Source organism: Myiozetetes cayanensis, unplaced genomic scaffold (assembly GCF_022539395.1).
Source record: "Myiozetetes cayanensis isolate MyiCay16 unplaced genomic scaffold, myiCay2020 scf6-25, whole genome shotgun sequence".
Classification (NCBI taxonomy): domain Eukaryota; kingdom Metazoa; phylum Chordata; class Aves; order Passeriformes; family Tyrannidae; genus Myiozetetes; species Myiozetetes cayanensis.
The window spans coordinates 62,097,471-62,118,177 of NW_026087853.1; the positions used below are offsets into that span (position 1 = coordinate 62,097,471).

The window sequence follows — 20,707 nt, forward strand, 5'->3', positions numbered from 1 at the left end:
TCTTCAGTTTGTACCTGGTACTACTTGTCATTAAATTAAACTTTAGAATTTAAAATCCAGCTTATGTTTTATGACTCACATCTCCAAGTGATGTTCAGGCAAGTGTAGAGACAACCCTAATAAATGCCCGTCTGGTTTTAGATTGTTTAATTTACTATATGTTTATCTAAGAGTACAATGACTAAGAAAAGAATTGGCCTCAGTTAATGCTGTGACAATTCATGATATTATTACGCAGATAATAAATGTCCATCTGGAGTAAATCACTGTTAGTTTGCTTTTCATTTAATTTGGTGGGCTGTGCAGAAGAGAGACTGTTGAAGAAATGAGTTATTTTTGTGGTGCTTGATAAAACATACGAACTGTTCAGGCTTGGAGATCTGTTTATGGGTAAGCCCCCAGTTTTGCCCTGATGCCTCCTGCTGCTGATTCCCCTTCCATAGTGCTGTTTCCTGTGCTTCTGATTTTCCCCTATTAAACTGTGTGTATTTGGTGGGCAGGTTGTGTTTGTACCTGGGTCCCCCTTCGCCCCTGTCCCACTTCCAGTGCCCACTGGGGAATGTGATGTAGTTTGGCCTTGCTGGACCCTGGAGCAGCTGCTGCCCTTCCTGCCCCACCGCTCCCTACCTCCCAAAGGCAGCCCTGGCAGCTGGCACTCTCTGAGTACCGGTGGGTGTTTGACAATAATAGTGAAGTCCTGGATTTCCTCATGATGTGGCTCAACAGCACGTGGAGCGCTGCTGTTGGAGCATGGCTGTGGAGCAGGGGCAACAGAGGAGTGGCAAAGCAAATCTCTTCATATTTGTGTTGTGTTTTGGTGTTGCAAAAACAGTTTTTAAAATGCCACAATACTCCAATTCAGTAAAAATGTTTTGATAAGCTAAAAGCTGCTTTGTTTAAACAATTATTCACTTAGGCCTGCTCCCGTTTGGAAGTTGCACGCCTGATCCTGATGCTGCTGTCAGTGTTTGGCATATCTGTGCAGCATTTGGTACAGTGACTCCTCAGGAGCTAGAAAGCTCTATATAGACTGTCTGTCACAGGGAGCAGGAGGATACAGTGAAAAGAACCCAAACAGGCTCTTGGCTGGGCCTGCAGATCCCAGTGTAGTTACACAGGTAAGACAGAGCTTGCTGGGTTTGACAGTGGGTGAGATAGGAGTGTGGAGTTGTCCCTTAGAAACAGGAGACCATCTCTCCATGTGTGTTTTTATCACAGGGTGTTTCTCAGGAGCCACTCTGGCTTGTACTGGGTTCAGTGTCCCACTCCCCTATCCCTGGTGGAACAGCAGGACGTGCCCCCATCTCATCGTGCCAGGGGCCACAGGATCACCCAGTGCCGTTTCCTCACGGCACAGCCATTAGTACCTTCCAGAGCTGCGTGGTGCTCCACGCTGCCGCCCTGACTCACCCCATGGACCATTCTGGGCTCCTGTCTGTGGCACCAAAGCCTGATGAGCTACCTCCTCTGCAGCCCCGTGTGTCGTGTGGGAGCCCCCCTTCTGCTCCAACTGGCTCAGCCTTTATTTCAGGGCATGGCAGGTGTGCCCGGTTCAGCTGGGGTGGCAGGAGCAGGACAGCCGTGTGCGGAGCTGTCGCGTGTGCCCGTGGGCTCGGGGCCACACCAACAGCAGCTGTGCAGGGAGCGGGCTGGAAGTGAGCAGGAAGTGTGCTGGAAGTGTGCAGGAAGTGTGCTGGAAGTGTGCAGGAGGCGTGCTGGGAGCGTGCTACCACTTTGCCTGCCACTGTCAGTGCATAGCAGGCAGTGGTGCTGGTGGTGCTGCTCACTGAGTGTTCGGAGTGGAACACTGGGATATATGGGTGTGCTGGGACACCTGTGTGAGAGAGACAGCGTGGGGTATGACAGGGAGCAGAATGGAAAGGGAAAGAAATGAAATCCCTGGAAATCCCATGCTCCTATTGCACTGACTGTGCTCACACCAGTGTCCCTGTCCCAGGTGAGCACAGCCACGAGCTGGCAGCAAGTGGTGCTGGAGCCAAGGGGGTTTCCTGGCCAGGGTGGTGAGTGTTGGGAGCACAAGGATCCTGATCCTGTCCACACCTCCTGGGAAGGCTGCAGCACTCCTGTGGAAATGCAGGACACAGGGAACTGTGTCAACAGAAGTGAGGGGGGAGTCCCTAGGACGTACCCGTGTCCCTGCTCCTGCTGCAAGCACACCCATGTGCACTGCAGGGACCCTGTGTTGCTTTCACTGTTCTAAGGACTTGACATTGTTGAGTGTTGTCTGCTCCAGACAATGTGAAACAATTCTAAAATAAAGTGCTTAAAAAGTAAAGAAAGGATAATTACCCTATTTTTCTCCTCAATTTCTGAGCTTTATGGACATGTTCTTAATTGCAAGGGAAGGAGCTGGTGCTCTTTGTTGTGCAGAAGACAGCGGAAACCCACAAAAATCAGAAACAGAGATTTTGAAGAACAAACACACATTATGCCAGGAGAGGCAGCATTCCCACATGAGCTGGCAGTGCTGCCCCTGGCCCTTGTTCTGGGCCTGGGTCTCTCATGGCTCCTGCTTTTAAGATTCCCAGAGGTCTGAGGGGTACAGCTGTGCTTGTGCCTGTCCAAAGCCCTTTAACAAAGCCAAGAGTATAGGATTTCCCAGTGGCATCCCCAGGGATTCACCTGTCCAGTCCTACAGCAAGGGTTGCAGGTGGAGAACAAGGTGGCTGTGGTCCTGGCAGGTGGTCCTGGCCAGGGCAGCACTGGGTGGCCAGCAGGGCTCCTCCATGTTGAGTTTCTTTGATCTGAGTGTTTGTTTTCCCAGGTACTTTGTTCCCAATTCAGCAAAACACTCCGTTTTGTATCTGCTCAGTAAATGAGCGATGCCCACTTTCCTAGGAAACTGGCATTTGTTTTATATATGAATACACTTTCTTTTCCTCTTTTAAAAATCTTTTAAGCAGTTAATGAGAATCAGATTGTGATTTGATTATTGAAAAAGATGTTTTCTGCAACAAGCTATAAGCCATGTCAGCGCTGCTGCCCCTGCGAGTTACCTGTGGGGGGGACAAGGTGTGCTGGAGAGGAGGGGCCACGCGGCCCAGCTGACTTGCAACAGATGTGCTTTTCAATGGCTGTTCTTCTAAGCCACCAGGTCCTGCAGTTCCTGTTGTTTTCTGGGATATCTCAGTGGTGGGGCATAGCCATAAGACTGTGCTGTACTTACCACCCTGGGAGGAAATTCTCTGTGTGCTTTCAGTGAGGAGGTGAAGTGTTTGTGCTGCCGCTGTGGTGAGGGGTAATGTCCAGACTGGACAGGATCCTGTCTCCATCCCTGTGCAGCCCAGGGCACCATCTTCGTTTTGTAGATCCAGCTGTGGCTTTGCTGTTTCCTGTCAGCTGAGGCATCCAGGTGGAGAATCGCAGTCAGGGCTGGTGGCTGTCCAGCACTCTGATCCACCAGGGCTTCTCCATAAGCAACATGTGCCCCCCGAGGGAACCACTCCTCCTAATTCAGTGTCATTGGCAGGTGTACGTGGGGTGCACTCACCTCCCTGTCCAGGTTACTGATGGAGGCACTGCAGAGGACTGTACCTAAGCTGGAGTCTTGGGGGACAGTGCTAGTGACTGGCCACTGGCCAGTATTGTCCCATTTCCTGCAGACCTTTGATCCTGACCTGGAGCCTGGTGTTACATCCAGCTCTGGCCATGTGCTGAGCATTTGTCCAGAGGATACTGACAGAGAAAGTATCAAAAACTCTCCTAAAATCCAAAAATCCCACCTCTGCTGGTGGGTAACCTCACTGTAACCTTGTCATTCCAGCTATGGTTTAAGTTGTTTTGTCTTGTAATGGTATTTCCAACCTTGTAAACATGCTGATTTTGGTTTAATCTTGTGTTAGTCTTGTGTAGTTCTTCAAGTGGACTTGGCTGAGTCCAGGCACGTGACTTTAATCACAACCACAAATCTAAATTAGCAGCATTAAATTAGCAAATCTAAATGAGTGCAGTGTCCCCAGCCAAGGCTGTCTGGGGACCCTGGTGGCCATGCTGCAGATGCCCTGAGCCGCTGAGCCCCTTCCAATCTGGTATGTGCCAGATGTAGATTAGAGGGCAGGTGGCAGCCTCTGGCTGTCACTGCAGCTGCCAGGTCAGGAGGTGGCCAGCGGGTGACACCACTGGGGTTTGGGGGCTGCACCAGGAGATTTCCTGCACTGCTCAGCATTGCCATCTCCTCCAGGTCCTTGTCACCTGAAGAGCCACCCCAGCACCTGCAGTGCTAGCATGAAACTGAGTCCACAGAACATACCTTTATGCTGCTGGGACACGGTTTTCTGCCACAGCTAATGGCAGCAGGAATGGTGATGGTTATACTGGTTATGGGAGCAGCTCCCAGCATTGCCCACTGCAGCAGACTCTGCTGAGGACCACGGTAACATAATCCTTTATTTTTCCAATGTGGACTAGAGAGCTGGAGCCAGTAGTCCTGAATACCTACAGTCCTCAGAAGTATCAGGAAAAAATACATTAATAGTGCTGAAAAGCAGGGTTTAGGCTGGTATTTTCACTCATCCTTTTTGTTGCCTCCTTGGCTTGCCTGTCACCACAGATGGGTTATGGATGGACACCAGTAGCAGTACTTGTTGTTCTGACGTTAAATGGCTTTAAATATCGATGACGATTTAAGAGTCCTGCTCCTGGCTGGCTGTGAAACTGTATTTTAGCTGAGCTTCATTAATGCATCTCTGGGATGATAATGGGTCTGAGTAATCTGATCTGAACACGTGTAATTGTGCTGGTCCCGAAGGGAGCTGAGTGTTCATTCCCAGTGTGAAGCCCCTCTGAGCTATGCTGCTCATGATGGCACATTCCCTCTCAGACACGTGGGTGCTTCTCCACGGGACCTCTGTGATGCTCCCACCTGCTCCACAAAGGAGCATCCCCTGGCCCTCCCGCCTACCCGCGCCATGCTTTGGCGTAGTCACTGATGGATGATCTCAGTGAGCTGGCGTGGGCACTGCTGCTGTCGGCCCTGTTCCCACACACCGCGAGGAGCCGGGGCTGGCGCTGTAAGCGATAAGGATAATTGAGCCGCCGGGCTTTCCGGGGGGAGCAGCGGCAGCCGGAGAACTGTGATCCACTAAAATTAGCCCACGATCCATTTTTATTTAGATCCCTGTTGTGGGGGCTATTCTTGGGTTTTGTTTTATATATTTTTTTTGGTTTATTTGCATTTTTGGGGTTTGAATGACATAAAATTAGCTCCTTCTGAGTTTATTCTGAAAATAGCATTAAGAGCTTAAACGTTCAGTGGAGACAGCTGTAAACCCATGGAGCTGCAGTGATTTCAAGGCAACTGGGACTTTCAGCTTAGCAAATGAAGCACACATGAGCCACCTCTCGTTTTCCACACCTGGACATTTGTCATTATGGCCAAGGATCTGCATCCGAGGAGATCAGAGGATCTGTTGGGATACAGAGGTGCACTGTGCACTCTAGCAGGGGGGGCCTGAGAAGCCGCATGTGCAGTGCCACTAGTGGCTTCCCAGTCATTTTGTCCCTTGTATGCGAGTGTCTTGGTGTGTATCTGTGTGTTTGCAAACATGCCTCTCAGCTGTCCTCTGTCAGGCGGTGCAGGCGATCCTCTGTCAGGACAGGGGAATGACAAAGAACCAGGTAACGCAGTGAGAGGGGTGCGCTGCTACCTGAACCTTCATGGTTTAACCACCGACTCTCTTGGCTTTTTTATTATGTCCTATGCCTGTCTCACAGCCAGTAACTGCCATTTGCTCTCCCTTGCAGGCTCTTGAACCTGATCTACAATGGAAAAACTGCTTTTGTTTCTGCTGTTCATCGGCATAGCAGTGCGAGCTCAGATCTGCCCCAAGCGCTGCGTCTGTCAGATCCTGTCTCCGAACCTTGCCACCCTCTGTGCCAAGAAAGGGCTCTTGTTTGTTCCTCCCAACATCGACAGGAGGACTGTGGAGCTGCGGCTGGCAGACAACTTTGTTACAAACATTAAAAGGAAAGACTTTGCCAACATGACCAGCCTGGTGGACCTGACGCTGTCCCGGAATACAATCAGTTTTATCACACCTCACGCATTTGCTGACCTGCGCAATTTGCGGGCTCTGCATTTGAACAGCAACCGCTTGACTAAGATCACTAATGACATGTTCAGCGGGCTCTCCAATCTCCACCACTTGATACTGAACAACAACCAGCTGACTTTAATTTCTTCCACAGCTTTTGATGATGTTTTAGCTCTTGAGGAATTGGATTTGTCTTACAACAATCTGGAAACCATCCCCTGGGATGCCGTGGAGAAGATGGTCAGTTTGCACACTCTCAGTCTAGACCACAACATGATTGACCATATTCCTAAGGGGACCTTCTCCCACCTCCACAAGATGACCAGGCTGGACGTCACGTCTAACAAACTGCAGAAGCTTCCTCCTGACCCGCTCTTCCAGCGTGCTCAGGTGCTGGCAACCTCAGGAATTATCAGCCCCTCGACATTTGCGCTGAGCTTCGGTGGGAATCCCTTGCATTGCAACTGTGAGCTTTTGTGGCTGAGGCGCCTTTCCAGGGAGGACGACCTGGAGACCTGTGCCTCTCCCACACTCCTGTCTGGCCGGTACTTCTGGTCAATCCCTGAGGAGGAATTCCTCTGTGAGCCCCCACTCATCACCCGGCACACCCACGAGCTGCGGGTGCTGGAGGGGCAGCGGGCAGCCCTGCGCTGCAAGGCCCGGGGTGACCCCGAGCCAGCCATCCATTGGATTTCGCCTGAGGGCAAACTGATTTCCAATGCCACCAGGTCCGTGGTGTATGACAACGGGACGCTCGACATCCTCATCACGACGGTGAAGGACACAGGCTCCTTCACCTGCATTGCTTCCAACCCAGCAGGGGAGGCCACGCAGACGGTGGACCTGCACATCATCAAACTCCCCCACTTGCTGAACAGCACAAACCACATCCATGAACCTGACCCGGGCTCCTCGGATATCTCCACGTCCACTAAGTCGGGCTCCAATGCAAGCAGTAGCAATGGGGATACTAAAGTCAGCCAGGATAAGAAGGTGGTTGTTGCAGAAGCAACATCCTCCACTGCTCTGCTGAAGTTCAATTTTCAGAGGAATATACCTGGAATACGTATGTTCCAAATCCAGTACAATGGTACTTACGATGACTCCCTTGTTTACAGGTAAGGCGGCCCCAGCCTGGCCGTGCAGGGCCGTGCAGGGTGCTCAGTGCTGCCATGGGGCCCCTGGCCTCGGCAGGTCATCCGCCAGAGTTCCCTTGCTGTGCTGTGCTGGCCGAGCAGAGCCCTGCCCCTGGCAACTCATGGTGAGAGCCTTGGGAAGGACTCATGCCATTTTCTGCTCACAGATGGGGAAATTACCTTGAACGGCGTTATTTTTAGATAATCCAAACGGACCTCTAATCCTCTGAACTGATCTGAGAGGGGTTGTGAATGTAGATGGATTAAATGGATCTTTATGTGCTTGGCTTTCTGGAAGCACAGGGAGGACAATGTCTGTGACTGTGTTCCTTGTGGTGCTTTCTGGCAGTGTCTGTGCTGGGGAAGTGCAGGGGAGCTCGGTGCTGCCGGCTGTGGCCATCACACCCTTCAACACGCTTTGTTTGGTCATTTCTTCTATGAATTTCTTTGTCCCATTAATATGATAAGACGTGCTCCCTTTCAACTGGAAGAGGGTAGATACAGATCAGATATTGGGAAGAAATTCTTGGCTGGGAGGGTGGGCAGGCCCTGGCACAGGTTGCCCAGAGAAGCTGTGGCTGCTCCTGCATCCCTGGAAGTGTCCAAGGCCAGGTTGGATGGGGCTTGGAGCAACCTGGGACAGTGGAAGTTGTCCCTGCCCATGGCAGGGGATGGGACTGGGTGACCTTTAAATGTCCCCTTTGACCCAAACCAGCCTGTGATTCTGTGATTCTGCTTTTGATGTGATTGCTCTAATGGGAGGCTCTGCCATGCCAAGCTGTGCCAGGGAGCTTGGTGGTGACTGTGCCACATCAAACACCAGGCAGCAGCTGCTGGGGGATGGTGATCAGCCCTGTGGGGGCTGTGGCAGAGGTGGGACAGCCAAGCCATGGTGCTTAGCATGTCAGGAGGTGCCTGTGTGTCTACCAGGGTCATTCACACTGGTTTCCTTCTCCCTCAGAATGATACCTCCCACAAGCAAAACCTTCCTGGTCAACAATCTGGCCGCGGGGACGATGTATGACCTGTGCGTCCTGGCCATCTACGACGACGGGATCACCTCGCTGACGGCCACCAGGGTCGTGGGCTGCACACAGTTCACCACCGAGCAGGATTACGTGCGTTGCCACTTCATGCAGTCCCAGTTCCTGGGTGGGACCATGATTATCATCATTGGTGGGATCATCGTGGCTTCGGTGCTCGTGTTCATCATCATCCTCATGATCCGCTACAAGGTGTGCAACAACAACGGGCAGCAAAAGGCCACCAAGGTCAGCAATGTGTACTCGCAGACAAATGGGGCTCAGATCCAGGGCTGCAGCGGGGTGCTGTCGCAGTCCATGTCCAAGCAGGCTGTGGGGCACGAGGAGGGCATCCAGTGCTGCAAGGCTGCCAGCGATGGCACGATGCAGTCACCGGATACCGGCTCCAGCCAGGACTCGGCCACCACTACCTCCGCTTTGCCTCCCGCCTGGACTTCCAGCACTTCCCTCTCGCAGAAGCAGAAGCGAAAGTCGGGGCCAAAGCCCGTCCCCGAGCCGCAGGGCGAGGCTGGCAGCAGCACCGAGCCCCAGAACTCGAACAGAAATAACTCCACGGCCCTGCAGTTGCCGAGCCGCGCCCCCGCCGCGGCCCCCGCGGCCCCCACGTACAAAAGAGCACAATCAAAGCCAAGTAAGTTCCTCACTCTGCCGGCCGACACATCCCGGGCCAAGCGCCGGCGCTCGCTGGGCGGGGAGCTGCTGGAGCCCTGCGGCGCCGGCGCCGGCGGACTGCGCTCCAAACGGAGCTTGTCCATGAACGGGATGCTAGTCCAGGCAGACAGTGCCGGTGCCGATAGCGGAAAAGCAACTTTCTCCAGTTCTGAGTGGATATTGGAAAGCACTGTGTGACCTGCTTTTTTTTTTCTTTTTCTTTTTTTTTTTTTTTTTTTAATTTTATTTGATTGAAAAACAAAACACCAAACGTTGTGTGAAACTCCGTCTCCAGGGGAATTGGATTTGGAAGGCCACTGCTATCTCGCTGATTAATGGCTTGTTCATGTGGGGTTCTGTATAAGCCACCCAGTGCACACAGGGGTTTATTTAGTTTTTGTTTGGTTTTATTTAATATCAAAATCGAAGGCAACATTCAGAGATTAAAAAAAAAAAAAAAGAAAAAAAAAAGGAAAAAAAAGATTAAGGGGTGAAAAAAAGCACGAAACAGCACCAGTGCCTTCCCTGCTCTAGGACTGGCTTCCTGGTTCTGCAGTAGCAGAAAACAAAAGAGAGAGTTTTCACAGAAAAAGCCTTTTATAAAGGAAATGCAATTTCCTCCAGCTAACAAATAACCACTTCTGGATCAATCAGTAAAATGATATTTTTTAAACTGGTCAGACTGTACATTTCTTTTCCGTGACAATGGTGTTGCCTTTGTTTTTAGGCAGATGCTGTACAGGAGCAACAACGCTGTGTTGTTATGTTGTGTAAAATAAAATATTCACTCGGTACCCCAGCCAGCCTCGCGGTGACTGCCCCGCCGGAGCCGGGCCGGGTCCCACCGCGGGGCCGGGACGAGGACAAGGAGGGTGCCAGGGTGAGGGGTCCAGGTGGAGCAGCAGGGCCCCTCTGGATCTCCCCAGAAGGGTGCCCGACCTGCAGTCCCTGAGCGCCCACACCCCACGGCACAGGCATCGGCCCCATCCTGCAGCCTTTGGAGCCGGGGCTGGGGCTCCTCGGGGTGTGGGGCAGAGCCGGGCAGGGCAGTGAGTGGGGCCAGGGGCGCAGGCAGGGCTGCAGCAGGAAGGCATGTGGCTGTTCAGCGCCTCAGTGGTGGTTGATCGGGATGATGATGGTCATCTCCTGCTGTCCAAGACTTTTGGGCATATTTGCTGTAAACTTTATGTTTTGTTCCAATTCTCTTCAGTCGCTGAGCACAGTCAGGGGACTTAAAGATGGCGGTCTCACCTTTAACCTGCTGTTGGTTGTGGAGCCCGTGGGCTGGAGTGATTTTGGGCCGCTCTGTAGGGACAGGACATGCGGCAATGGGGGACAGCAGGTGCAAAGCCCACGCTGGGTGGGTGGCAGCCCCGCATGTGCTGCTGTGCTCTGCAAAGGGAAGCCTGCAGTTAATATTAATTGAACTCATATGGTCATCATGTTCAAATTAGCGACAGCTTAACTCTGAACATTAGTGCATTGTGCATTCTCAGATGCCAAATAACAGGTTTGAGATGGGCTTTGCAGCCATTGAAGTAGAGAATAGTTACATTTTACACCCTGTATGCTTGTTCTTGGGGGCAACATAACCCAGATCAGGTGCCTGAGGACAGCCTGGCTCTACCCAGGGTACAGCTGGCCCCTGGCAGTTGTAAGGGGAATGTCCCCTGGTATCCCTGCCCCTGTCTCTGGGACTCTGCAGTGCGGGGATGGTGTTCTTGGTCATCGTGGATTGCTCTGATTGATTTTATTACCCATCATAGAAGAACAAAGTCTAGATGAGAGTTGTGTAGCGAACACAAAAAAAAGAGGCTTGTTTTTTTTTTAGAAACCCTTTTTGCTTCCCTTGGGAAATGCAGAGACCAAATAGGAAACGAAGCCTCAGAATGAGAAAACCCACTTCCTGCTGGGAAAGTTAAAAAATATTATAATAAATCCCTCCTTAGATTGCTCTGGCAGCGCACATGCTCCTTGAGGGCTGCATGCACAGAAAGGAGCTGTGAAATAAGGTGCTGCCAAGGACAGGGTTGGTGTGTCCAGGAATGGGCAAAACGATGTTTAAGGCTTTGCCCAGCGTGGAACAAACATGAAGGTCTAAGCCCTGGTGAGGGGCTGCAGAGGCACCTTCCCCCCGTGCTGGGGCACAGGGAGAGCATCACAGGTTTTCTGCTGAGGGATTGGATTTAATTGTGCTTTTTAAAAACATCAAATGAAAATGCTTTATATGTTGTCTAAAGTTGGACCTAATTGTGTCTGATGTTTTGTGAAAGTGCTAAAATATTAATGGCTTCTTGTGGTTTAGGGAAGTTTATTTTTATATTTTTAATTTTTTACTCAGAGGAATCATTTTCTAAGCACTGCAGCTGATGTTCTGTCCACGGTGCCTCTGCGTCAGCAGCGCAGAGGGACCATATGGCCCTGTGTTCAAATTAATTCTCTGCTGATAGTGCAGGAACGGAGACCTGGGCAGCTGTGGGTTCCTCTGGTGCCAATTTCTCTCCCTGGCTGAGAGGAGCATCCCTTGGGAATGCCTCAGGAACAAAATTTGCTGTTCCCACTGGAGTAACTGTGCAGTGGGACATAGTGTTTTATTCAGGTTTGATTCAAAGTGTGGGAAGCACTCGTGGAAGAGGACATTCTCTGTCCTTTGTGTTCAGAAAAAACAGAGTTTGCCAAGAGTATGAGGCAGAAAAAGTGCTGAGATGCTCCTGGATCAGAATAACATCGGTCATCTCCTCCAAATTGGAATAACTCCTCACCATTGGAGGTGATGGGTGTGAACACATTGGGCAGTTTGGGGTATCAGGGGGATGGGAGGTGTGATGTACTGTGGCCCCCGTGTCACCCCCAGCTGCAGAGAGGTCTGCAGGGACATGAGCCCATGGTGCCACCCGTGGCTCGGCTCCATGTGCTCCTGCTCGGATATAGATTGTCCGAGGTTTGACCGGTAAGAGGGTCTTTATTCACAAGCACTGAAGGAGGAGCAACTGCTTCAGAAAGTTGTTTTCTCTTACTGAAATGTCTGAAACACACACCTGGGCCCAGGCCTTCTCTGGAGGTGGTGCTGTGTTAGAGGCTGGTGCAGCCATGCCTGGATGGAGAAGCAGGGTGTTGTGTTGTGTCTGTTGTTTCCCTGCTGCTTTCCTGCTGTGCCCAGGTGTGTCCTTACCATCAATACATGGTGCTGCTCCGTTCTGGTGCCAATGTGGCTTTATTTCTGCAGCGTGTCCCCCTGTGTTTGCCAGCCATCCTCATGCCCACACAGCCCTGCAGACAAGGAGGGGGAGCTGGGAAGCGCAGCCATGTGCCCCATACCTGGAAGAAAGGACACATCTCCTGGGAACCCGTCACTCTGGTTGGGAAGGGCCCGGCACTGCCAGTAAATGCCATCTGCCCAAGGGCTCCTGCCAGGGCACTGGCACGATTTGGTCTCATCCCTACTGGTGGCAGAGCTGCTGGAGGCTGGAGGTCTGATGCCAGGAGCACAGGGATGCTCCTGCCTCCTGGGGACCACGACAGCCCTGCTGGGTACTGCTCTGGGAGCATCCCAGGCCAGTGGAGTGACACTGAGCCATGACAGGTGACAGTCCTGTGCAGCTGCGTGTGCCCTCGAGAAGGTGCAGCAGAGCCCTTTCCTTGCCATTGCAAGACTGTGCCCAGAGCCACGGCAGGCACCCGGCACAGAGAGGGGCACACACTGCTTTCCCAGGAATGGCTCCAACCAGGAGTAACAGCCACAGCTGCTACAATGACTGCTTCTCTTCCCAGCAACTGAGGGGAACCAGAGCCTTGGTGATGATACTGGAGCCTCAGCAGTACTGGAGTTTCAGCGGTACCAGAGCCTGAGCGGTACCACTCACAGAGTGGCCACACCTCTGCCCTGCCACTGCTCAGGAACGTTCACCATCGTGTTCCAGGGTGCTGCTGCCCACCCGGGGTGCACCATCGCTCTCCTAAAGCTGCACTAACAGCAGCCACACAGTTGCATGGTGTCTTCCCCTGGCAGTAATTTTATTGTTGGTCAGAGTTCTGGTTTAAAAGCAGCAAACTGTGGCCAGTCCATAGGGTCTTTACAGAAAATACGGATCCCCTCTTTCCCCTTTGCAAGTGTGTCCCTGTGTACCTGGCTGTGTGTCAGGGAGCTGGGCCTGGGGCAGAGCTGGTGCTGCCAGGTTGGCCGGTGCTGGGTCAGTCACCCACCATGGCCCCTTGTCCCAGACAGGGCTCCCCACAGGCCAAGTGCCGAGTCCTCTGCCAGTGGCTCTGCGGTGCTGCACCCCCCGTGGCAGCTGAATTGTTCCAGGAGCCACCAGGCACCACTAAGGGCTCCGGCTGGCAGCACGTCACCTGCACGGCAGCAGTGCCAGCTGTGGGCAGGTACACAGCACTGAGTGCCAGGAAAATCAGCTCTGAACAGGAACAGCCATGCGTGTGCTGACTGTCGCTGCTCTGGAGAGTGGCTGAGGTCTGGAGTGTTGCTAATGTCTGGAGAGTGGTTGGGGTCTGGAGTGTGACTGGAGTCTGGAGTGTGGCTGGGACCTGGAATGAGGCTGGGATCTGGAGTGTGGCTGGGGTCTGGAGTGTGGCTGGGATCTGGAATGAGGCTGGGATCTGGAGTATGGTTGGGGTCTGGCTATCACAGCAGCACAGACCCCATGGGACAGGAGTGCCGGTGCATGGGGTGGCTGTGGTGCCCATTACAGCACCTACATCCTGCATCAGGAACATAAGCCCAGCAAACGGTGAAGCTTACCGGTCTTGGTGACTGTGGACTTTTCATACAAGGGTTTTATTCACAAGAGCTGGTATGAAGGCTGCTGCTGGAGAGGGGAGCTTTGCTGAGAAGGAAGGAAACTCAAAAGAAAAAGAGCAAATGTAGCACATGGCTGGCTGCAGACCCCACGTTGGGAACTGTGTCCATATGAAAATGGACAGAATAAGCTCCTGGTTTTGTGGTGCTGTGTCACCTCAGGTCATTTCAAGCACAACTTCTTAAGCATTCAAGTCAGGAATCTGGAAGATGAGCCCAGGCTGGTGCTCAGCTTAGTCTGAGCTGGTTTTCCTCCTGCACTACCAGTTTGCTGCTCTGGAGGCACCTGCCAAGCTGTGCCATCTCCTCTCCAGGGGAAATTCCCTTTGGGAGAGGGAATGCAGAGAACCAGTTGGGGTGGGGGGCCCAGGCCCCTTGGTGGGCATGCAGGGACCTCTACCCGACCTGAGCCCAGGTTCCCCGTGGCCAGTCCGTAGTCTGGGGGCTGTCACCCGCAGCAAATCAAGGATGAGTTTAACCGTGGTGCCTGGTTTGTATTTGCACGTGGCAGCGGCAGCTCTGCACTCCCGAGGTAAGTGGAGCCGTGCCGGGGTGGCAGGAGAGGCCGGCGCGGTGGGACCAGGCGAGGTGGTGGCACAGCTGCCCCGAGGGCTGTCCCCGTGCTGTGGGTTGATGTGGGGGCTCGGGGCGGGACAGTGACACAAGGCATGTCCTCACTGCAGTGACCTTTCCTCGTGCATGCAAACCTCGGGAAGGCAAATGCTGTGTCTGTACCCACCCTCTGCTCCGCTCCAGCATCCTCAGCTCTGTGGGAACCCCTGGCACTGTGCAGAGTCAGGGTCCCTGCCGGGGGCAAAGCCTTGGCCTCGGCAAGAGCAGGAGCAAATCTAGAAACTGGAGAAGTCTCCGGTTCTGGAACAATGAGCTTTGCTGGTTCTGCCAGGGGGATTGTGGGTTGTTTCCTTAGTTGGATTTTCCCTGTTTTCACTGCAGCAGCAGCAGCAGTGCTGTGCCAGCACCTCTTGCTGGTGTCGAAGCTGTTGGCTGAGCCGGGGCTGGGGACCCTGGTACCATTATCCCTGTCTCCCATCAGCTCAGTGTCCCGTTAGCTCCTTCTCCCATTAGCCCTGACTCCCTTTAGCCCAGTCTCCCATTAGTGACCACACTCCACTGCCGTGCCCTGGCCCCTGTGGTGCTGGTGGCACCAACACAGTGGGTGCTGGGGCCGAGGGCAGGCTCTTCTGCTGCTGCTCCAGGGCTGGCCATGCAGCATGTCCTGGGACCATTGGTGGTGCCATGTCCAGACTGGCCCTGTGGCAGCTCCCAGGGCTGTCGGTGGGTGCTGTGACTGGGTTGCCCAACAGCAGCTCCCGGGACTGTCAGCGTGGTCCCACCTCAACACGGCTTCGGCCGCAGGAAGGGCTGGTCTGCTCCTCGTCCCCTCACTGTGTCTGTTCTGTCTCTTTGCGCAGAAGCCGGGGCCTCTCCGCAGGACACCAGCCCTTCTCCACTCCCTGAAAACGTTGCCACCGACGTTCTTACTCGGCAGAAAACAATCCGGTTCCAACTCTCCAAGGATTGACGTGTCGCACCATACCCACCCCACCGAAACCTTTACTTGAAGCTGCAGCCAAGGCCACGTTGAGGTTGGCTGCCTCGATAAAACTGTCTTCCCCCCTCACAGGTTGCCCATCTCCACTTTAAATTACCTTTTTTTCTGGTGTCCAAGCTTTTTATAACTAAAAATTCTGATGAAAAATCTGGTGGCAACAGCTGCAGTCCCAGGTCATGTTCCATGTTGCCAGTGGTGAGGTCACAAGCTGTAAACACGGTAGCTTCTATCACCTGAACAATAAATGTTTTACTACAAAGGCGTGGGCATGTTGGTTGATCCGGGGGGTTGTGCCTGGCAGGTTGGTTGATCCAGAGAGGGGTCTGTGCACCTGGCAGTGCTGGATGGGGTCGGGCTGGGCACTGCAGCGGGCGATGGTGGGGTGTCCCTGTGTGAGTAGGAGCAGTGAGCTGTGCCCTGCCCCAGCCCCAGCTCATGGCCACTGGTGCCACTGGCCCAGGATGACCATCTGGTTGGGCACGGAAGCTGCAGGAGAGGTCCCCAGCGTTGCCCCTTGCTGCTGGGCGATGGCACAGGCTTTGGGTGGAGAGGGAGCCCCATCTGCCCCTGGGGGAAAGCCCTGGGGCACCAGGTGCTGCTCCACAGAATCCTCCTCCTCTGCACCAGGTGGGGAGCCTGGGCTGTGCTGGGTGATGACACCACAGGCTGCTCCAGCACCATGTGCCAGGAGTGCCAGGGAACAGGCAAAGCACCAAGCCAGTGTGCCAGGAGCTCTGATGCAATGTCAGCCCTAAGGGTACAGTCTGGGATAGGGGGACAGCTGGGGACTGACGTGGGACTGTCCTCTCTCACACTGCCCCAGCCCCTCAGGCTGCGCTGCTAGCCTGGCACGCTCCTTGTCTCGTCCTACTCCTCAAACAAGACCAAGGGAGGTTTTGGTTTTTTGCTTTTTCTCTTCTCCCTTGTCAGCATCCCGTCTGGCTCACAGATGTAATTAGAGCTTCTCAGAACCACAGTGAATCAGCCAGGCTTAACACAACTTTAGGAAAACAGATCACAGCTACACAGAGTGTGTCTTGTTGGCTGGACTGGCCTCCCAGGGGCTGTGCCAGGAGCTGGGGCTGTGTGGATGGGGCTCCCCTGGCCCCAGTGCTCCATGTGGGGGGGATGGTCTCGCTGTTGGCCCCTGTCCTGCTGTGCCGATGATGGACTTCAGCCCAGGCAGCTGCCTGAGCAACATGCCCATGGCTTGTCTGTACCAGCAGAGACAACAAATCTCCCCAGGACTCGGCAGCCCATGGAAGACACTGAGCTGAGCCAGGAGCCTCACCTGTCAGGTCTCCTCTGATGCTGCAGAGCAAGAATTCACCCCGGGGTGTCAGCAAGGGGACCCCAAGCTCAGCAACCAGTGCTTGTGCCTGTGTGAAAAATTCAGTGCTGGTCTGGCCCCACAGACCCTGGGACAGACCATCCATGGTTCATCCAGAGCACGGGATGGCACACCGAATGGAGACTTCTGGGGGAAAATCATGGGATGTGATCAAGGGTTGGACTCATCACTCTCATTCCCATGAAGCCTGATCAGAGATCCTTCTGGCTCTGCACAGGATTTCCTGTGGATTATAGTAACAGCACCTATTGCTCTTCCCTTGCCTTGCTGTGCAGTGCAACTGGGGTTTGAATTCTGGAAGAGGATGAGCCCCAGTAAATCACTTTTCGATAAAATATTCAGTGGACGTTGAGTCCACAGACCCATCCCCTTCCTCACTGCAGTCTGGAGTGACTCCCCCGGTGAAGTTCAGGACAGCTGACCTTACTCAGAGCAAGCAGGTGACACTGAGGTCTGTGAAACCACCAGGCAGGGTGAATCTGTGACCCTGACGTGTGAGGTATGGGAATGTTTGGGGCTGCAGATTCCTTCTGGCATCCTGCATTTGTCTGTGCTGCTGCCAAAACCCTTGTTACACCAACACGCTGCACAGAGCACGTCCATGCTCAGGATTTCATTCCACATTAATATCATGTTTATCCCCTCATTCAATGGCTCCAATTTCAGGCTTCCATGAACAGACCAGAGCTGCTTTCCCCTTACCGGTTCCTTTCTGTACCCTTTTAATTAATTGTCAAGGTAAGTTCTACCTGTCAGCTCAGTGTTAGATGGAAATCCAGCTTTCACAGGGCAAAATCCTCTGAAGTTGTGAATCAGATTTGGGAAACAAACCTGGGAGGTCTCTGGAGTAGAGCAAGCCAGCTGGATGGTGCCAGGAATGTTCCTCTTAGACCAGAGCTGCACTGCCCAAGACAGCTTTAGTGGTGTTCCATTCCTAAGGGGTTTAGAGGAATATTGTCATAACAACAAGCAGAAGTGACTTGTTATAAGATGAGAACTTGGATGCTTACTGAAGGATTGTGCAATTCATCTCAGTTGTAAAACTGAAGGGAATTCTGGCCCAGAACCAGCCCTCCCTTAGCACTTGGTGGGTGCTGCACCAGCGTCCTGTGCCAGCCGGGGCCGTGGGTGGGCTCCTCGCCCCCTGGGAAGTGTCGGGGACTTCCTTGACAGGTGGCCCCATGGGTCTGGCCCCACTCGGGGGTCAGTGACCCACTGCAGTGAGTGAGTGGGTTTATATATGGAATTACTTCTCTCAGTAGGTTGACAAAGGTCAGGAAATGTGTCTCTAGGCACTGAGGAGCTGGTGGTCAGTCAGGGGGCCAGGAGAGGCTGATGGGATGCAGCACACCTGGCCCCAGCAGCCTCCTGGGGAGCTCAGGCAGCCTGGCATGCTGCTCTTGGGGTCTGTGGGATGACCAAATGATGGTGTGTGATAGCTTATGTCTTCTGCTATTCCAGGGCATCCTCAGGCAGAAAAGCCTGGACATTCCAGCCCACCAGCATTCCTCATTGCAGTGGGCACTTGGCTCTTGCCGTCCTGCAAGGCACCATGGAAACTAGTTGGGAATCTTCAAACTAAACCCTGTTTTCACAGAAATACATAGATTTATCATGGTCTAGTTCTGGTTTTGTTGGTTTTGGTTTTTTCTTTTTTTGGTAGAGAAAAACTAATTGAAGAAAAACTCTGTTCAGAGACAGATGACACCCCAGAGCATCCCAAGGAGGATCACCCTGGGAAGCAGGAACTCCATATAGGACTGGATTTGTAGAGGGGATGTGAATCTCCCTTTCCATGTCTGATGCAAACATTGCTCAATATTGGCAGATGCTGCTGACAACTTCCTTGGGTTTTTTTCATTTGATTTTTGGTTGGTTGGTTGATTTGGGTTTTTTTGTTTGCTTTTTATCTCCTGGAAACTATGAGACAACAGAAGCATTTGCAGGCAGCACGTTCCAGATGTTCAGGACTCCTGGGTCCTGGGGCAGCATGGAGTCAGCTCCTCTGGGATGTTCCCAGCTGGGCAGGGAATGTGGTTGTGTGGGAGCTGTGTTTGCTGCAAGTTGAGATTTCCAGAGGCATTTTCATGGAAATCTGAAAAATAGAGATGGCAGCAGAGACCCCAACCAAAGGCAAGCTCCCTGCAGGGCACTGAGGGGGCTCAGGGGATGAGGAAGCTGCTCATTTGGGCACATCCTGCTCAGCTTGAGAGAGCACATCCTGGGAGAGCTGGCAGTGACCTTCCCAAGAGCACAAGGAAGCTGCAGACACCCGGAAGGTGCCTTCCTTGGAGCAGTCCCACCGTGTGATGGTAGGCTCAGGGTCCGGGTCAGGAGCTCTCTGCTGTTGGAGTCTCTGGGGCTGCCAAGGACCTGCCCAGGCAGAGGCTGGTGAGACATGTGGGCAGAGACATGGCACGGACACGTGGAGAGTTTTGAGGACAGTGGGAAAAACCCTTCAGCTTTGACTGTGGGCCACCTTTTAAGGTACCGTGCTTTCCCGTGATTTTTTTCCATAAATTCCCTTGTGTACCCAGGATCAGAAGTCAGCTGGCTCAGCATTGGCACATGCCATTAGATTGTACTGTCAGTCTCCTAAAAGAGACCTTCCCTGGTGACCAGCCAAGAAAAGTTGGGTGACATAAGGAGAGCGTCACCACACTGTTGTCATCTGCTTATTGGCACAGCAATTCCCTTTTCCAGTTATACTGGAAATGATACAGTTCTCTGGAATTATTTCAGGGTGCAGTATGCACCACCACATCTGTGCTCATGCTGCTGAGGGGCAGTAATTACACAGCTCTTAAACACTCATTCTTTCAAAGTGGTCTATTATTCATCTTCATTATTTAGGAGTGTTCTTCCCTAGAAAATTGTCTGACCCTTGAAGTCCTAAAACCCTACTGAATTTTGAAATGGATGGAATCTAATCTGTGCCTAGACCAATGTCCTGTCACTGACTCAGAGGGCAGATGTGGGTAATTCGCTGTTGGGGCTGAACCTTCCCGGAACATTAGGGAGATGAACAGGTTTTTGTGCCTCAGTGTTCTGTGCCAGAGCTCTGGATGAGGCAGGACAGAGGTTGGACTCTGTGGTCCTGCTGCCCTTCCAGCTGCTGATGGAGGGGCTCAGGCTGGATGTGGGAAGAAACCTCCCCCTGAGAGTGGAGCAGGAAGGACAGTCTGTGGCACCTCTGCCCATGCAGGTTTGTGAGAGCCAAGGGGGTAAGGCCCTGAGTAACCTGATCCAAGCAATGAGCAGGGCAGAGACCTCCCAGGTTCTATCCCATCCAGGCAATTCTGTGTTTCTGGGATTCAGCATGGAGCGAGGAAATGGGGGGTCACCAAAGCCCTGCAGAGGAGGGGACGGCACTGCCTTTGGGAGCTGAGCCCTGCTAGGGGAAGCACAAGTGATGCCAGAGGGATCTCCCAGATACCAAGCATGTATGTCCTTTCTCTACAAGGGTTTCACGCTGCCTGTGCCTTGTCCAAGGGTGATGGAACCTGGTGCCAGCCAAGGAGAGGTGCCAACTGCAGCAGGAGAGATTAGGGTGATGGGAGCCAGCTGTCCCCCTACAGAGCAGCCCATCAGCCACTGATGTGAAACTGGCCCAGCTGGGTCTCAGGAGGGAATGGGACGTGAGGAGGGAGGAGGGACTGCACCTGGTTTCTGGGTGAAGCTGGGCAAAGAGTGGTGCCAGGGTGAGCCCACCAAGCCCACCCTCCCTGCAGGTGAGAGGCATTTGCCTGCTTGGTTATAGGAAGGAAGAGACTCCATCCTCAAGCCTGACCAGGTCATCCTCTCCATTAGGGCAGATGTTAAGGGCCCTGCAGCAGCTTTGCCTGTGCCAGGGAGTGATGGCAGCCCTGAAGCCAGAGGGTGGCTCTGCCATGGACAGGTGGGTGACAGGGAGGTGGTGGTGCTCTGGGTGAGTGTGTTTGAACAACCTCCAAGGGAACATTTCCTTCCCTGCAAGTACTTTGTTTTTTGCACAGTTCACTGAAACTAGAGAAAATTTAAGGTCAAGTATATGTGTTCAGTGTTTTTTTTTGGGTTGAAACCCCTTAAAGAAGGTGTTTGGGAGGCA

At 53.0% G+C, this 20,707-nt stretch overlaps 1 protein-coding gene across 4 annotated transcripts in view; it reads left to right on the forward strand.

The window, feature by feature from the left end:
- The window catches only part of LRFN5 (leucine rich repeat and fibronectin type III domain containing 5), a 36,551-nt gene extending 21,020 nt beyond the window's left edge, over nucleotides 1-15,531 (forward strand). For 3 of the 4 annotated variants that reach the window (XM_050335718.1, XM_050335719.1, XM_050335720.1), the window contains exons 2-3: nucleotides 5,764-7,171; nucleotides 8,151-9,556. In XM_050335718.1, coding sequence (XP_050191675.1) covers nucleotides 5,784-7,171; nucleotides 8,151-9,081 — 2,319 coding nt within the window. In that variant the 5' untranslated portion in view covers nucleotides 5,764-5,783 and the 3' untranslated portion in view covers nucleotides 9,082-9,556. Of the gene's footprint in view, nucleotides 1-5,763; nucleotides 7,172-8,150; nucleotides 9,557-15,129 lie in introns of those variants that run through there. The other variant, XM_050335721.1, reaches the window with a different exon arrangement.
- Nucleotides 15,532-20,707: the final 5,176 nt, after the last annotated feature.